At 51.6% G+C, this 14,454-nt stretch overlaps 1 protein-coding gene across 3 annotated transcripts in view; it reads right to left on the minus strand.

Annotated features, from left to right (window-relative positions):
• CORO1C (coronin 1C) overlaps positions 1-14,454 on the minus strand; it is a 47,734-nt gene that overhangs the window by 3,095 nt on the left and 30,185 nt on the right. For all 3 annotated transcript variants that reach the window (XM_069030467.1, XM_069030468.1, XM_069030469.1), the window contains exons 3-10: positions 10,818-10,940; positions 4,688-4,817; positions 3,765-3,946; positions 3,118-3,237; positions 2,143-2,247; positions 1,045-1,190; positions 470-527; positions 142-387 (exon numbers count right to left, since the gene is read on the minus strand). In XM_069030467.1, coding sequence (XP_068886568.1) covers positions 142-387; positions 470-527; positions 1,045-1,190; positions 2,143-2,247; positions 3,118-3,237; positions 3,765-3,946; positions 4,688-4,817; positions 10,818-10,940 — 1,110 coding nt within the window. The remainder of the gene's footprint in view (positions 1-141; positions 388-469; positions 528-1,044; positions 1,191-2,142; positions 2,248-3,117; positions 3,238-3,764; positions 3,947-4,687; positions 4,818-10,817; positions 10,941-14,454) is intronic.

The following is a 14,454-nucleotide window of genomic DNA, read 5'->3' on the forward strand; positions in this document are numbered from 1 at the left end:
CTGGGAGAAGAATCTTTTCCTGAGATCCAGCCTAAACCTCCCCTGGCACAGCTCCAGCCATTCCCTCAGGTCCTGTCACTGGTCCCACCCCAGGATTCCCACCTGAGGCCACCATCCCTAAAATTCCTGGAGTTCACTCACGGGGTTTGAGGCATCCGCTGCTTTCTTTGGAGCATTTATGAGATCACTCTTCTTGTTCCCGGCGGGTTTGTTGTCCAGTATGTTCTTCTTGACCACCTTGAGATCCCGGTTTTTGCCTGGAATGTACCCGTGCTTCAAGGAGATGAGGAGAGGATCTGCATTCTTCCCCTCAAACCACTCCTCTGCTTCCAGAGCTGCTTCTGGGCCGGCTGTGTCCGGGTACAGGTCGTCCTGGAAGAGGTCGGACTGCAAGGCAGGAGACATGGATTGGTCAGGAGCTCTGGAGGCAGGAGCTGGCTCCAAAGCCCGGCCCCAGGGCGGTGCTCACCTTGCGGGGAACTGTCATGATGATGGGCTCACACTTCCTCTCGTGGAGCTTGAAGAACCTGCCGTGGAAAAGGAGAGGTGGGACAGGGAGTGAGGATCAGGGAGATGCAGGAGATGGGAAAGGAGCAACCCCAAGGAATCACAGAAATCCCTCTGAGACCATCAAGTCCAGCCACTCCCCCAGCACTGCCAAGGCCACCATAACCCAACGTCCCCAAGTGCCACATCCACACAGCTGTGAAATCCCTCCAGGATGGGGACTCCACCCCTGCCCTGGGCAGCCCTTTTCAGTGCCTGACCACCCTTTCCATGAAGAAATTGTTCCTAATATCCAAGCTAAACCTCCCCTGGAGCCACTTGAGGCCATTTCCCCTTGTTCCCTGGGAGAAGAGATGGATCATATTCCCAACCAGCAGTGATGTTCCCTCCTGGAGCCACTGCAGTGATATCCCAAGATGTTTCCTGCCCTTCCCGGGTTTTCTGAACCACCACTGCCCTGTGCTCACTGTTCTGCTGCTTTAACCACTCCTGAAATTCCCAGCCCCAGCTCCCAGCCCTGGGATGAGCTCTCCTCACCTGGCAATCTCACACTTGTTGACATCGAGGCCCCTCTTTGGCATGAACCCCATCCCCCTCTGCGGCTCTTTGCTGCTGAAGGTGTTGAGGTAGTGAACGTACGGGGACTCATCCGTGATCTCGAAGTAGCGGATGCTGCTGTCACCCTGCAAGGAACCCCAGGAGACCCTCCAGAGGCTGCAGGACCTGTGTTCCCTGTGCCCACACTCCTGCTCCCGACAGCCATTCCCTCCAGGAATGCTGCCATGGACAGCTCACAGCTGTTTTTGAAGCAAGGCTGATCCCCACCACAATCCGAGTCCATCAAGTGAACGGTTCCTCCAAGTCCTGTTCCAAACACTGTGGGACAGGGATTGAACTCGTGCTTCCAGGCTGGGAGTGGCCCCTTCCACATCTTTTGTGGAAAAACCTCCTGCCACAGTCAGGCAGAAAGGCTGTAAACCGGTTTATCCTTAATTCCAAGCAATTCCACCACACTGTTGTCTCTGAGACTGCAGGAGGGGTGGCAGATAGAAACCCAATATTCCTCCTTAGATAGAAACCCAATATTCCTACTTAGATAGAAACCCAATATTCCTCCTTAGAAACCAAATATTCCTCCTTAGCTGCTCCAAAGATGGGATTCATGAACTTGTATGGATCCTCCCTTGTAATTCCTTGCTCATCTTGGCTTTGGCTCCTGTTTGTAGGAGTCCATCACAAGTGGGCACCAAATTCCTACAAATTGCTTTTAGAAAGGAGCACCTCATTCCAGTTTTCTATTATTTAACCCCCACAAAATTCCAGTGGGTGTTGCCACACGCTCCAGCATCTCCAAAGACGAGGAGGACAACATCCAAAATGTACCTTCCTCCCACACCAGTGTAAAATCCTCCAGGTCAGCACCAGCAAGGAATGTTTTGGTAATGGTGTGGGACTTGTTGCATGAGGAGCAGCTTTACCTAATCCATCTCAAAGAAACATCCAGGTCCACTCCAGACCTTCCCAGGTTCTGCGGAGTGAGGATCAAACCCATTCCAGAGCAGCCTGATCTCTGCAGCACTGATTTTTTGGGGAATATTTTTGGGGAACACAGGTGCCTCCAAAGCCTCTCCTTACCTTCCCACACAGGTAAATGATGTTGGTGTCTGGGTCGTAGAAGGGCAGCAGGACCCCGTTGCTGGTGTCCATCTCGTGAAGGGCTATTGGCTCCTCCATGTTTTTCTGGAAATAAGAATGCATGGGATGTTAATAAAGACTGGAAAAGCTTCTGTTCATGGAGGGAGGGTTTAAATTATTAACACTCTGTAGCCACTGAGCTCCCAGTGGTGTCTGCACCACCCGGAGGGATCCGTGTGTTACAACAAATGCTGGGAATGTTCACGAGCTGATTCATTTCCCAAGGGCATTTTAATCACTAAATGAAATAAAAACAGGAGCCAGGAAAATTCACCAAGTCAAGGGAAATATGTGACACAGTGAGTTAGTGTCAGTGGGATGGGATGTGTGGTGGATGATGTCCCTGGAGACACTCAAAAGCCACCTGGCCACAATCCAGGTGGTCCCTTCCACCCTGAACCCTCCTGGGATTGTTGCTTTCCTGCTCTGCTCAACACAGAGAGAGGTGACCTTCCCACAGCCTCTCTGCTCCCTGTGCATCTTCCCAGGCACTTCCAACCTGCAGCTCCCAGCTGATCGCTGCTCCTGCTCAGTTCCTTCACTGAGTGACCACACAGCCAAAATTATGGAAGCAGGAGCAGGCAGCAGATGGAGAGGGAATAACCTCAGGTATATAAACGATGAATTTAGGAAGGAATTCTTCACTGTGAGGGTGGGGAGGCCCTGGCAAAGGGTGTCTGGAGAAGCTGTGGCTGCCCCTGGATCCCTGGAAGTGTCCAAGGCCAGGTTGGACGGCGCTTGGAACACCCTGGGCTAGTGGAAGGTGTCCCTGCTGATGTCAGGGGGTTGGAACGAGATGGGCTTTAATGTCCCATCCAACCCAACCCATTCCATGATTCCATGGCTGCAGGGCTGGGTTTAGGGTTAGGGTTAGGCTGGATGTGAGGAGCACAGGGATGCAGTTTGGGATCGTACCGGGTTCCACAGGGCCAGCTGCCGCTCGCTCATGCGGCTGAAGCCGGTGGTGAAGATGTTCCCATCTGCCAGGAAAATGGCTCGCATGGGCCGGGCTCCCTCATGGGTTTTCTCTTTCTCCTGGAAGAGAGGAGCAGGTCAGGATTAGCAGTGAACAGAAAAACCCTTGGAGTGGTGGCTCCTCTCTGGACATGCCGCTCCTCCATGCAGGGGGAGATCCAAGGAGCAACATCCAACTCTCCTTCGCTGCTGCTTCAGGGAAGAAGCCAATCACTGAACCACAGGAGAAGGGGACATTCCTGGCTCGCTCCAGCTTTGCCAGCTGGCCTCCTGCAAGGCTGAAGGAAAACCTCTTTGCAAGCCACAACTTTGCCTGCACAACTCTGGAACTGTAATTGTACAAAAGGATTAGATGTGGAATTACACTCCTGCAGGTTTAAAACTGAGCCCTAAAATCCCGGTTCAAACGCTAATCCCAATAAACCCAGACAAATCCTCCAACCCCTACCATTCCTCCTGTAATTTTTGAAGAACACGACTGAACGTGGGGGTGTGTAAACTGAGCAAGAAGGTTCTTTCTTCCATATTTTCTTGCTCATTCCCTGCTGGAGTGAATCCACGTTTCTTTAATGATTAAGCAAACTTACAGCGACAATTTCTTGTTTCCTGGGGTCGATAACTCGGACTTTTTTGTCTTTGGAAGCTGTGCAGATGAGGCTGCCGTTGCGATTCCAGCTGACATTGTAGATCATGTCCACGTGCATGTCATCCAGGTTGATGAGGGCTTCTCCTGTTCCCACATTCCAGATGATGATGGCGTTATCACAGCCTAAAATGGGAAGTAACAGCTCAAGTCACAGCACTGGGGTACACAGGGGAAAAGCCAGAGGTGGGGAACAAGGGATAAACCTCCTGCAGCTCCAAAGGTTTTTTGGGGAAACCAAAACCCAAACTGGGAGCTCAGGAGGGATTTTTCTCAATGGAAAACACCCAGCTCATCCAACAATCCTGCTGAAAGGACTTGCTTCTTTCCTTGGGATCCAACCCATGGAAGCCTCAGACTATGCCAATGGATAATGAATTATCCAATTCATTTCCATAACGATGCAACTGATTTTCAGTGCTCAAAAAAATCTCAATACATGGACTGTACCAGCCAAGGAGACGATTTGGAAAATGCTGACCCTGAAAGTTTGTGGGAGGAACAGCCGGACTCTGGGATACTTTGTAGGGATCAGGGGGAAAGAAGAAACACTTGGACCAGTTCTAAAAGTATATGGGAACAGGGATGTGGGGAATGCAGATGTAAATCATTACTGCAGATCAAATAAAGTCTGGAACAACTTCCAAACTCCAATTCCAGACATTTCCTTGGTGCTTATCCCTGTAAACTGAAGATACAAAAGGCTGAGATACAGAGAGGACTGCGAGCCAGCTACTGCCTCGGGTCTTGTGATTCACAGGGATCTAAGGGATCTGAGCAGCCGGGAGAGGGAAGAAGGAAAAGGAGAAGCAGGAGTGGAAGGAAAGCAGGGAGAGGTGGCTGTTCCCCCGTCCCTGCACTCCGTACCTGCGCTGAGCAGCACATTCCGCGCCGTCGGATGCCAGGCCACGATGCCGACTCTCTTGGAATGGCCTTCTAGCACTACCACGGGCTCTGTCAGGGACAGGGTGAGCCCATTCTCAGGGATCTGCCACACCTGCAAGGGAAAGGAAAGCTGCTCAGCCAAGGGCGGCCCCTCCGAAGGGCGCGTGGCTCGGCTGCTTCGCGCATCCCGCAGCTGCCGGAGCCGTCACTGCTCCGTGCAAACAGGAAGGGAATCGGGGAGGGAGTCGTTCCCAGCTGCCAATAAACCCTTGGCTGATCCATGTGGAATATCCTTTCTCACTCATGTGCCAGCACAAACCCACAGCTCCTAATGCTGCAATCCCTTTATTCCCGTGTCCACGGACCTGCTCCGTTCCCATCCTGCTGAGGAGTTGGGAAAATCTCCCCTGCAGCTCCAATTCCGTGGGAACAAGCTGCTGTCTTTCCAAACCATGCTCGTCCCTCAGAAGGACAATGCTGCAGCTCTACCACTGCCTACTTTTTATTTCTTTAGGAACACCAGCAATTTGTTTTCCTGTTAGATTCAGGCTCCTTTCAGATCCCATTTAAACAGGGAAGAGCAGTTTGGTCCTGGAAGAAGCCAGAGCAGCCCAACTCAGGACTGCCTGTTCACTTCTTGCCTGGTTCCACAACCCTTCTGTTGTAAAATTCCTCAGGGAAGGGCCACCAGGAGGAGGAACAGCCCCCCAGGGATGCCAGAGCACTGGAATTCCAGCAGGAGGCTTTTCCAGCCGGCAGCAACCAGGGATGGGACAGACAAACCCATCACCCCAAAGCCCCAGGGCAGGATCAGCCCCACCAAAACTATTCCTGCAATTCAGCACTGGACAATCATCTCGGAATTGAGTTTGACCTACATAGAGTGAATTAAAAAATTACATGGAATTACAGGGAGAGCCCCTCGGGGAGCAGTTGGAGCTGCTGTAGGTAGATGGCAGCATTAGAGCACATTCGCTTTGCTTCCCATTGTTTGATTTTCCTGGAGTTGGGAGAACGGGGCTTGCCAGACCCTGCCCACGACGCCCAACAAGCTGTGGGATGTGAGGGAGTGGATTTGGGAAGCGAGGCAGACAGAGATGCGTGATGGACACGTGGATTTCTGTGCTAATCCCAGTTTTTCCCTTCTCACAGGGATGGCTGGTGCTGGAAAAAACCCAGCGAGATGCAGAGATTCTCAGAGGGTACCAGCTCACCTCCAAATAACCCAAAAATGATTTAGCTTTTCATGGACACAGTTCCCAGTGCCATCCTTCTCAGCATGCTGGGAGAAATGAGCACAATAGGAACACCTCTCCAGGAGAGGGATTTCTCTGCAAGGGATGAAAATGGTCCTGGCCCCGAGGCTGCCAGAGCTCCAGGAGCCTTTGGACACTGCTCCCAGGGATGCACAGGGTGGCATTGTTGGGGTGTCTGTGCAGGGCCAGGAGCTGGGCTGCAGGATCCTTGTGAGCCCCTCCCAACTCAGGATATTCCATGAGTCTGTGGAAATCCCTCTCTCCCGTCCCACCTGATGGAACAGCGCTGGTGACACGATGACATCAACTGAGGCTTTTACCAATCCACTTTTAAAATGGGATTGCAAACAGGAGCTGCTCAGCATGGAAAACCAGGATCTCATCCTGCTCACTTCCCATTCCCCCCCAGCTCCACCAGTGACTGGATCCAACCCCTTGCAGGTTCTGCTGAAACCCAACATGCCTGAGAACCTCAACAAATCCCTTCCCCCACCCCTGACACCGAAAACTGGGTTACAAAGGTGTCAGGGGTGGAGAAACAGCTTTTCTCCTGCCACTCAGAGAGTAACAACCTGACAGCAACAGTTTGGAACATGTCTGTGATGGGAATTCCGTGTCAGTCTGGTGCTGCTCCTAATGCCAAAACTGCAGGGGGTCTCTCCAATGAGCCACTGGGCTTTGGTGGCTGCCCTCCTGCATCTCCAGAGTTGGATGGGATATTAGGAAGGAATCATTCCCTGGGAGGGTGCTGAGGCCCTGGCACAGGGTGTCCAGAGAAGCTGGGGCTGCCCCTGGATCCTTGGAAGCGTCCCCAAAGCCAGGCTGGATGGGGCTTGGAGCAGCCTGGGATAGTGGGATGTGTCCCTGCCCATGGCAGAGGGTGGAATAGGATGGGCTTTAAGGTCCCATCCAACCCAACCCATTCCATGATTCTAAGATCAGTCATTTTTTCCCCCTGAGAGGCACAGTGGGATACAGGGACCTGTCCCCAGTCCCTCAGCCTCACTCTCGTTGCGGGAAGAGCCTTGAAAACTGAGTTTATTCACCAAAATGACCCAGGAGCAGCAGAAGCTTCTGAGCCCATGTCCTGCAGATGAGCCAGGCAGGGACAGCGGGGTCAGAGCAGCTCCAGCCAACATTCCTCCCTGCCAGGGGCAGCCACAGCAAAGGGATGGGGGCCCTGGGCCCCCCAGTTCTGTTCTGCACCATCTCAGCCAGGAAGGATCCTGAGATCCCTCTGAGCAAGTGCAAAGGAGCCAGAAAACTCCAGAACCAAATTTAAACATGAGCCAGCGAGTGCAGGGGGTGGGAGAGGGAAAGGAGACAAAATCCCAGTGAAAAAGGGTTTTTTTTAAAGCCTCTGGAGGACAGATGGAATTTTCTGTCAGGTAGTTGGGAGCAGCTGCAGGGCAGTGTAATCCTGGGCAGATGACAGACTACTGACCCAATAATCCTGCCTGCTATTCCCAAAAATAATAAAGAAACCAGTGTGAAAGGTCAGGGCATGGTCCCAACTGGCTCAGCCCCTCGTTCCTGCACAGGGTGGGAGTCTGGCCTCAGCCTGGGATCAAATCAGGTTCACAGGGAAATTACAGAACTTTGGATGCAGGACTTACCCTGCCGAGGGTGAGGACTCGGGAGGACTCCAAGGAAACCTTAAAACGCCTGGGCATTAGGAAGTGTTTGTCAGCTCTCCCTCCTGTGGGTGTCTGGGGGTTTTTGGGGGATTTGATGTTATCAAGGCTGTTTGTTTGTGCAGGAGGAAGTGGAGCCATGGCACAGCTGAGGGAGAGGTTTGGGGCTGCAGGAAGGGCAGGAGGGGAAGGTTTTGCACAAACAGCACGTGAGAAAGAAAACAAAGCAAACTTTTCTTTCATCCCCTTCAAAAAGAAGCAAAAACGGTCTCCTCTGGCTCTGCACAAGCTGAAAAGAAGATTAAATCCATGTCTAGAAAGAACACTAGCTCCTAGATCATATATATTCATTTTTATCACCTTAAGTAAGGAAACAAATGAGTTTGAGGCCTGGATTTATCCATGGCCCTGCTCCCACATCCCTGCAGGAAGAGGCTCTTGGTGCATCATTTTTACAGGGTCAGACCTTCTCCTCATTCTCCCTGTCCTGGTTGGTGGCCCAGGTTGCTGCAAAGGCTCTCTTTGCTTTTTAAAGAAATCTGCTCCATCCCATGAGCTCTGCTCTGGCCTTTCCACACAAATTCCTTAAAATCCACCTTCTGATGAAGGAAATTTTGCATACCTGAGGAAGGGCCTCGATACCATCTACAAACCTTTATCCATGAAAACATTTTCCAGCTGAATGGAAAGCCTGCAGTACATCAGAGCCGTCCAGCACAACGTCAAGCAGGAATATTTAAGTCATTCCTTATTTGCTGGCACAAGGAAACAATTCTTCCACGGGAAGAGGCCACAGAAGGCATCTGCAAGGAAGCCTTTGGAGAGGGATGTCAGGTCTCCTCCTCTTTCCCAGCCCCCTCTCCAATGCCATGTCCCAACACTGAATCTGTCCAAGGTTTATGTGCAGGTGTTGTAAAAATCTGGGATTTTCTTTAGAGGAGGTTTCTGGCTTTGGAAAGGGCTGAGTGAGGCTTCCCTGTGCCACACGGGGGCTGCAGAGTTATGGCTGCAGGGAATCAGCCCTTTCCACCTGGAGACAGTGGTTTGCACCTCAAATCCACGCTCTCTCCCTCACACCATCCCAAATCCATGCTCTCTCCCTCAATACCATCCCAAATCCACATTCTCTCCCTCAATACCATCCCAAATCCACGTTCTCTCCCTCCATACAGTCCCAAATCCACGCTCTCTCCCTCAATACCATCCCAAATCCACACTCTCTCCCTCACACCACCCCAAATCCACGCTCTCTCCCTCAATACACGTCTGGCTGACGTAGCTGAGATCCTAAATCCCTGAGTGCCAGAGCACAGATGGTCTTTAAGAACAAGGTCTTTTCTCTGGCAGCTGGAATTGACGCAGAATCCCCCACAATTTCCTCCTCCACGTCACTTTCCCTCATCTCCCCCCCGGCAGAGCTCGGAGCCCATGAACAGCCATGTGTCCTGTAAAGCTCCCTGCGTTTATTCCGTTCAGGCTGCTCAGGAAGCAGGACCCAAACCCTTTATCAAGGAAAACAGGACACTGAACTACCCATGCCAGGCCAGAAAAGCAATTACAGTTGGGAAAGCTCATGAGCTCATTCCCAAAGTCCAAGGCAGGGGTGTTCTTCACACCGGTGCAGTTCCCAGCTGTCCCAAATGAGTTGGGATCCATCGTTTCCCATTCCAAACCTCCAGCTAACACACCCCCAGCAACTTCCAAACCCTGATCTGCACATCCCTGACCCTGGAAGCACAGCAAGGCCTCACCTATTTCCCCTTCCACTCCAGACAGGTCACCAAACACGACCACAAGGGTGCAAACCCCCAGGCAGCTCCACCCTGGGACCTTCCCACACGGGTGCTGCCTCCAGGGATGCACGGGAAGCTCATCCCCACCTTGGGATGTGTGGAGAACCCCCAGAGTCCAGCGGGAAGTGCAGATTCCTGCAGTTTGTGCCCACATCGGGAGCACTTGGACAAGCATTTGGACAACTTGTAACTGAACTCCGTTGGGTTTTCCCCACAATTCAATCCCTCTGGAGCCTCCCAAAAGACTTCTCATTGCACTTGGATTAGAGACTTATTTGGCCTCTGAGGAGGCAGCTCTGGGCCTTCACTGATGCTCATGTCTCAGAAACATTCCCAATGTGCAGCCCTTCCACATCCTGGTTGCAGAAACATTCCCGCATCCTTCCAAAGCTCAGTTCCAGCCCAGTAGTAAGCGTTGCAAGCCCAGAAGTTGTTGTTTTGTTTAATATTAAATATAGCCCATTTTGTTAACATGCTTCAGCTTCCAAGACTGAGAGATCACAGGCAAGAGCTGTCCCAGGAAAAGCCTCTTGGGATGAATCCCCTCCCAAACATTTGAACGATGAACAGAAGCAAAGGAATTTATCTGACATGATCTATAATAAGATTTCAATATAACATTCAGCCTACAGCATTTCTAAATATGGCCAAAGATCCCTGGAGTTATTTGGCATTATTTCATCTTCCAAGGATTTTCTTTCACTTATTCTGCTGTGTTTGCATACACAGGATTCCACATCCGTCACGGAGCGAGCCCGGCTGTTGTTCCATGGGCTCTCACTGAGATAAAACAGGTCTCAATCCAAGGTTGGCAGGTGCAGAATTTGGGATTAATTGTATTTATTTATTAAAAAAAGGCCTTTTGACACCTGCCCAAAACTTGGAGATACAGGGAAAATTTTGAGTGACTCCAATACATCAAGGGTTGAAGGAATCCTGGAACCTGCTGGGTTCATTCCCTTCCAATCCCTCTCTCTTCCCAGCACATTGGGATATCTGAGGTAAGGAAACACCTGTCTTCTCAAAGCTCTACAAATCAGAACATGTCACCACAGACTGGCATTCTCATTCCTCTTCCCAAACATCAGAAAAATGCCAAGGGGAAGGAAAAATGGAAAAAATTCTCCCCTGTGAGGGTTGTGAGGCCCTGGCACAGGTTGCCCCATCCCTGGAAGTGTCCAAGGCCAGCTTGGACAGGGCTTGGAGCAACCTGAGATAGTGGAAGGTGTCCCTGCCCATGGCAGGGTGTGGGATGGGATGAGCTTTAAGTCCCTTCCAATCCAACCCCTTCCACAATGACCAACTCTTCCACGACTTCCTCACCTCACCTCGGAACAGGAGGTGTCTTCAGGAATACCAGTGTCCTTTGGAGCAGGAGTTCCAGCAGGGAGCAAAGCCCACCCCACCCCACCCCACAAGGAACACTCACCATGACAGTGCAGTCCTCGGAGCCGCTGGCGATGACCTGGTCATTGTGGGGACACCAATCGATGTCCAGCACCGGCCCCGTGTGGCCACACACTGTGGGGTAGGACTTGTCAATCCTGCCTGTCTGGAGGGAAGAACGAGAAAGAGAGCTGTGATATCCCGCAGGAAGCTGCTTCCCAACCCTCCATTTGCTCTTTCGTATCTGCAATTCCATGAGATCTGAACTCATGGAGCAGCAGGGGAAACAAACCAGCAGCTCTTCTCCAGCATCAATGAGCTGGAAATTCCCTAAGGAGCAAGGAAAGGGTTCAGAGATCCAGCACAGGAGGGCTGTGACCCCACACCTCAGCACCTGCTGCGACACCATCCCTTTGTCCATCCCAACTTTTTGAGAAGAGCAAAGCTCTGGTTTCATCTGTGCTTCCCAACAGCAACAGCTGAAGATAACCAAGCTAAAAGTGTCATTGGAGGGCGTTGCTGGTCACTGGATTTACCAGGTCTCCCTGGTTTATTAACACAGAAGGATTTTGCTTGGATGGGAAGATGTTAAGATGCAGTTGTGCAGAGGAAAATATTGTTTGGAGGAATAAATGTTGCCAACATGGACTGTGTCAGCCACACCTGATCCACACCTGCCTCTCCATGGCCAGAGGACCGAGGCCACCAATGCCAAGCTCCCTACAGGGATAACATTTCCAAAAACAATAAGCTAATGAGCCACTTAAACCCGAACTGGGACAAATCCAGTGATTCCAACCCAGCTGATGCTGACACACCAACTTTGCCCCTGGGTCTGTGTTTTGCTGAGGAGCCCCTGAAGATCCTGAAGCACCTGATTGCCCCCAACAGCTGATTCCACAAACAAGGAAGAAGGGAAAGGAAAATCACTCTCATCATCCCTCTCTCTCGGCCAAGCCTTGCACACAAGGGAAGCAATATCTACAATACTGAGGATGCACAGCAGCAAGGGAAGGAGGAAACTCCTCCACTTCCACAGCCACGTCCCTGGTCCTGCTCCATGGGGTTTTGTTTCCAGGGAATGACCTTTTCATGATGAGTGATGGGAGAAGAGAGACAGCAGGGAGAGGTCTGGGATGGGGTCGTCTTCTTTTGTGTTTAAACATGCAGAAGAAATGGTTGGAATTTCCCTCCTGCCATTGGACAGTAACATTCCCCAACCTTGGAGGTGACATTCCTTAATTTATGCCTCCCACCCCGCTCCATGTGGGAGGCTGCTCCTATTCAAGGCTGATAACCAGAATAATGCTGGACATTGGCTTTTGAGGACAGCTGACCTGGAGCCCTCCACTAACAGCAAAACAAGATATGGATCCCAAAAGATCCCACTATCTCCTAAATGGCCAAATTTAGGCTTCAAAAGGAAAAGAAAGTCTCAGTGATTCAACTGCTTTCGGAATTATTAAAAGGGGAAGAGTTGTGGATGAAGAGCCATAAACCTGCCATTCAAAAATTAAAGCCTGTGTAATCCCTCTTGGATGCCACAATGTGAAACAGGATTTAAAAAATTAATACACCCAACTGCCATGTAGAATTCATCCATTTTAATTTACCTAATTAGAAGGAGAATCATGCAGAGCACACGAACTGCAGAAGGCACATGACAGGCCACAGACAAATACAGGCCTGAACCAAAAAGGAAAAATAGGAATAATAATGTAAAATGTCAGGGACTGCCTGTTCTGGCTCCCTGGCAGGAATCAGTGGGATCCTCCAGGAGGAGCCTCTGGTAATTATTTCCAGGCTGCATGAGCACTTGTGGATTCAGTTTTAGGGTTTTACAGTCATTTATTACTGTGGGAAGGGGAAAAAAAAAATCAATTTGAGCAAATTAAAGGCCAAACGTCACCTTTCAGTTTGGATCCCGATGAACCTGCACAGCCTGAGCAGGAGCAGCCAGGAGCCCGTGGCAGCAGTGACACACAGGAGCTGCTTCCCACCACCCACGCCAGAGCTCGGCTCTCAAACCAGGATCCTGCACTTCCCTGAAGAGCAGTGCTTTGAGAATCATGGAATGGATTGGGTTGGAAGGACCCTAAAGATCATCCAGTGCCACCCCCTGCCATGGGCAGGGACACCTTCCACTAGCCCAGGGTGCTCCAAGCCCCATCCAACCTGGCCTTGGACACTTCCAGGGATCCAGAGGCAGCCACAGCTTCTCTGGGAAACCTCTGCCAGGGCTTCACCACCCTCACAGCCAGGAATTTCTTTCCAGTATCCCATCTAAATCTACCCTCTTTTATCTTAAAGCCATTCCCTCATATCCTGTCTCTCCATGCCTTGTCCCAAGTCCCTCTCCAGCTCTCCTGGAGCCCCTTTAGACCCTGGAAGTGGCTCTGAGGTCTCCCTGGAGCTTTCTCTGCTCCAGGTGAACACCCCCAGCTCTCCCAGCCTGGCTCCAGCCCTCAGAGCATCTCCGTGGCTTCCTCTGGACTCTCTCCAGCAGCTCCACATCCTCCCTGAGCTGGGATCCCAGAGCTGGAGGCAGCTCTGCAGGTGGGGTCTCACCTGAGCAGGGTAGAGGGACGGAATTCCCTGTGCATCACCCACAAACACCCCCCTCTCCCTGCCTGCACCTGGAGAGTGACCCCAAACCCCGTTTCCCACAGGGAACAGCCAGGCAGGATGGGGAAAGGAGATGTTATTTAGCAGCAGTGTGGGAGAGGCAGCAACTTCAAGCTTCTTTATCCACAAAGAATTCTCAAACCAAGGAAAAGAGGACAAAGCAGAGCAGGAGATGTCCCACACAGCTGCTCCCTGGGATCTGGCAGAAAAAGACAATCCCAGGGAGATGAAGAGCCCGGGGGTATCATCAACATCTTCACCTGGGCATGAAAGGAGAGACTCTGCTGCTCAGCAGGCTCCAGGAATAATCCCAGAATCATTCCAGTTGGGAAAGACCTCCAAGATCATCCAACCTGTGCCCAATCCCCCACCTTGGCACCCAGCCCAGAGCCCTGCGTGCAAGGTCCAGTCCTTCCTCGGCCACCTCTGGGGAAGTACAAAAATGACTATTACACATCAAAACAAGACTAAATAAGGATGTAAAGTTGCTGCTGGAGGCCCCAGTGGGGTGAGCAGGAGCGCCAGCCCTTTGAGAGAAGCTCCTGCCTTGTGGTCAGAGGCACCAAACAGTCTCTGCAGAGCAGAGGAAACCACGGTGTTTTCCTGAGCACGGCCCGAGAGCTCGGCCGCGCTTCTGAAGGCGCCACATCCGCCCCTCGTCACCAACACCTTCACCAGGGACCCTCCCAAGGCAGCGTGGGGCCAGCACAGGACAGCCACCCACAGCACCACCACAGGGATGACCCCTCGGGGTGAGGAATGAGCAGCTTTGAACTCAGGTGTGGTATTTTGCCACCCTCTCAGCATCGCTTTTGCAAATTCCATCCGCCAGATTCCTCCTCCCGGCAGCATTCCGCTCCCTGGAGCAGGGAACCCCAATTCCTGGCATTGTACTGTGCTCAGAAGAGCTTGAAAAAATCAGTATTTTAGGGGATTTGCCAAAAGGGAAAGACAAGGAAAGCTGCAGTAGGGTTATAAAAGCCCACCAGGCTGCAAAATCACCAAATTCCACGGTTTTAAACACAATTTCTCTCCAACGCCACTGGAACACCACG

The sequence above is a fragment of the Aphelocoma coerulescens genome, chromosome 15 (assembly GCF_041296385.1).
Source record: "Aphelocoma coerulescens isolate FSJ_1873_10779 chromosome 15, UR_Acoe_1.0, whole genome shotgun sequence".
Lineage (NCBI taxonomy): Eukaryota > Metazoa > Chordata > Aves > Passeriformes > Corvidae > Aphelocoma > Aphelocoma coerulescens.